Below are 3,925 nucleotides of genomic sequence, written 5' to 3'. Positions count from 1 at the left end.
ATAATGTATATAGATTTAATTATATAAACAGTAATATATAAAATAATTGAAAAGATATTTATAAAATGTAAAAGATGTATAAAAAATAAAAATATATATAATTAAACAATATAAAAGTGATATTCAATACATTAAGAGAACTACTAACCGGATCACACTCCACGTGCAATGGAGCGAAATTGCAGTTTTTGTTTTGCAATGCAGTGAGTTTGTCATCGTGTGTCGTCGATGCTGTTGCACTTTGTGATGATTTAGCGTGTTCTAAATTGCTATCCACATTCCCGTAAAAATTATTCAATAGTGAAACCTCGTCGGGTATTCGTTGAAATCCTAAATTATTTTGCCGCGGTGAAAATTTTGTCGACCCGTCACTGATCGACGCGGTACGAGGTAATGCAAAAGGCAATGAATTCTCTTCATTCGAGCATTCGTTAGTTTTTCCTATAGGCTTTGGAATTGTACGAATAGTACCGTTTTCCACGGAGCCGTTCATTCGAAAATCTAATGTACTGACTATATCAAGCGTATCCTCCCTCGATGTTTTGTTTTCGTCTACATCATCTTCACTACCTATAATAGATACATACATAGTATATTTTTACATAATAATTTTTTATGTAATAACCATGAACCAAATATGTTATGCATACTTAAGGAATATTCAACAGGTTCTAAATGGCGACTGAAAAATTCTGATAGTTCAGTCATTATCCTTACTACTTCATCCATAGAAGGTCTTTCTTCAGGCGCTTTCTGCCAACATCTGTTGAGAAAAATAGCAAACATAAATACCAGAAATAAATTATATATTGAGTATATTTTTTTATAATTATGGTTTTTAAATATCATCCATAAGCAATACAGATCTGTTCATATAAATATCCATAAAACCAAACTTGCAAAGACAGATTTTGAGCAAAGTAGTTATTTTTAATGGCAAAAAGGCAACAAATTTCACAGAGTCTGTAATATCTGATATTACAAATTGCTGCCAAAAATAAGACCTGCTAATATGTTTTGTTTAAATCGAGTTTATAGAAATCGAGCAAGATGTACACGTACTACTTTTATTCGATATCTATTGCCAATCTAACATTATATTATTTGTTCATATAGATCTTGCTCGATTTTTACCATCAATTGGCATAGCATATCAGCAAACTTTGTTGATAGATTTAGGAAACTCAATACATAGATGGCTATGGATCTACAATCAAATTTGCTGCCAATCTATTAGCAAACTGCTAACATTTTACTATCGAGATAGTAAACTTAGGTTTATAGATGTATAATATCATATGTATCAGATACTTTGCGTTTTATATATTTCTTACCTAGTCATAAGATCTTCGATTGGTCTCGGGCATCCTTCTATTAAAGGGGGTCTCTGTCCTACATGAACAGCCCACATTATCCTATAGGCTGAAGCACCAAGGTCATCAAAGGGTTTTTTGCGTGTTAAAACCTCCCACAAAATGATACCCCAACTAAATACATCGCACTTCTCTGTATACCTAGATCCTTCAAATACTTCTGGTGCCATCCATGCGGCCGAGCCTTTATTATTAGTCATATATGTATTTAAGTCACAGGCTGTGCCGAAGTCACAGATTTTAAGCCTCTGTCCACCCATAACTAATAACAAATTAGGTGGCTTTAGGTCTCTGTGGGATAAAGTTTATAAAAAATTTACTGCTCAGTTCCATTTCTCAAAAGGATAATCACAAGCATGTTGATTTCTTACCTATGTATCAGTGGTTTTGGTTTCATATTATGAAGATAAGCGACACCTTGCGCACACTGAAGGGTCCAACTCATAGCATGACCGGTAGTATAGTGTGGTTGAGGATTGCAATGTAGTACTGTCAGTATAAACACAAAAAATTAATAGGATCATTCAGTTTGTTTAATTAGAAGAAACGATTTCTTTCTAGATATTACCGTTATACAATGATCCACCTTCTGCATATTCCATTACTAGACATACTGGATTCTTGGTGCATGCACCGTACAATTTAACAATATTGGGATGAGCGACTCGAGACAACTGCCGAACTTCCACAGTGAAGGCTTTTCTTTCTCCTTCTGAATTTATATGTTTCACAGCGACATCCTGTCCTCTCCATTTTCCTTTCCAAACAACTCCAAAGGATCCCTTACCAACTACCTATGATCAAATAAAGATCAAGTAATCAGCGATATTCTTAATTTCTATCAATATACTCTTTAAATTTTTTGGAGTGAAGTCTCATTTGAAAATTAAGCCAGTCTTAATAAATTTTCTATCTTTAAGAAGATGAGAGATTAATGAGATTTTACTCTTTAGAATGAATTTAAATTTTAGAGTTTAGAGAGTAGATTTACTTAAACTTTGACTTATTTTTTTTCCCAGTACGAAAAAGCAAATTAAATCGAGATTAAAACTAATCGATGTTGATGGAAATATAGATATTATTTAGCTAAACATTTTGATATCTGATCTTGTATATTAAAATATTGAGTTTGTATGACATAATTGTGGAATAGAAAAGAGTGTCATCTGATCACATACTTTTTTTAAAAAAAAGTGGCTAATTCAGGAACTTTACTATGAGCTAACTTTGATCAAACTCCAATTAAATGATGATCAATTCAATCGAAAGAATCATTGTTTTTATCAGAGAAACTTCCAGTTGTTTCATTGTTTCATGATCTAATTTTTCTTCCAATGTATCAAATGGTAAAAAATTGACAATTTTATTTACGTTAACAGGACATTATAAACATTACTTAAAAAGAAAGTCGAAGTTTCGTCGAAATCATCCTGTATTCTCTTGTGTACGAATGATCTGTTCTCTCTCGTTTGAGGTTATCCTGCTGAGATCGAATGTTTCGCAGGGACAACAGCATTGCAAAGCAAGCTTCGGCTGTGAGAATTAACAATCGAGACGACGTTAAATTTATAAGAAATATCCGACGAGCGTTCGCGGAGCGAGATCAAGAAAATACAAAGGTAGAGGAACGAACTACCTGCTCCGTTTCGATTTCATTATAATCGATTTCTTCAACGAACTGCTGCTGATGGCCGATCATTACTCTGCTTGCCATCGCACACAGTCGACACATAATTTTTTCATTACATGAGAGTTATTATCACATTATTGTCAGGACACATTTAATCAACGTTACAAATTCGCGCACGAGTACGTGTTTACTTAAATTGTCTTCAAACAACCTCGGGAATCGCCCCCCATTTCCCGTATCAAACCGAAGGAAGGGCACTGCACGGATAATCTTGTTGGAACGAGTAAAGCGCCACTAGAATGGAAGTTATCGTCAGTACATATCGCTGGTTCTGAGTGAGAATGTTGGATGGCGCTCGCGGTATACAATCATCAACAATTCATCATTCGTAATTCATCATTTATAAGTTATGTTTGAATCTCTTGATTTTGAAGTATGACTCGTACTCCAAAAGAATATGCATATATCTTTCAAATGAATATATATGTTTAATTGTATATTACTTGAAAATTAAAAATATATCTTATATTCATTTTTATCAATGTATACAGCAACTTAAATTTAATCTCGTTTAATTTAATTTTACTCTAAATTAAGATTAATAAATTTAATCTATATTGATATAAAAAAATATTATATACTCAGTTATATGCATCATTAATTGCATAAAAAATATATTTGATAGAACGAGTCAGGAAAAGAAATTAAATAAAAGAAAAGAAATAAAAGTAGCAAAAAGATGGTATAGGAAAAAATTCTGTACGTACTATAATAATTAAAATCAATCTTTTTATTTCTTCAAATTTTTTTTTTATAAATATACATATAATAATTATCATAAAAAATGCAATTGCATTTTTTTTTAGATATATTTATATTTAAATAAAGATTTTTGTACATATAATCAATTTCTCAGATATTC

The 3,925-nt window shown here is 31.9% G+C and overlaps 1 protein-coding gene across 1 annotated transcript in view; it reads right to left on the bottom strand.

The window, feature by feature from the left end:
• LOC108688001 (mitogen-activated protein kinase kinase kinase 7-like) overlaps window positions 1-3,231 on the bottom strand; it is an 8,500-nt gene extending 5,269 nt beyond the window's left edge. The window contains exons 1-6 of the mRNA XM_018194061.1: window positions 3,010-3,231; window positions 1,942-2,167; window positions 1,745-1,862; window positions 1,335-1,664; window positions 651-763; window positions 149-570 (exon numbers count right to left, since the gene is read on the bottom strand). Of these exons, the coding sequence (XP_018049550.1) occupies window positions 149-570; window positions 651-763; window positions 1,335-1,664; window positions 1,745-1,862; window positions 1,942-2,167; window positions 3,010-3,105 (1,305 nt within the window). The 5' untranslated portion in view covers window positions 3,106-3,231. The remainder of the gene's footprint in view (window positions 1-148; window positions 571-650; window positions 764-1,334; window positions 1,665-1,744; window positions 1,863-1,941; window positions 2,168-3,009) is intronic.
• Between the last annotated feature and the right edge of the window lie 694 nt (window positions 3,232-3,925).

The sequence above is a fragment of the Atta colombica genome, unplaced genomic scaffold (genome assembly GCF_001594045.1).
Source record: "Atta colombica isolate Treedump-2 unplaced genomic scaffold, Acol1.0 scaffold102, whole genome shotgun sequence".
Lineage (NCBI taxonomy): Eukaryota > Metazoa > Arthropoda > Insecta > Hymenoptera > Formicidae > Atta > Atta colombica.
This window is presented reverse-complemented; position numbering and strand designations above follow the sequence as displayed.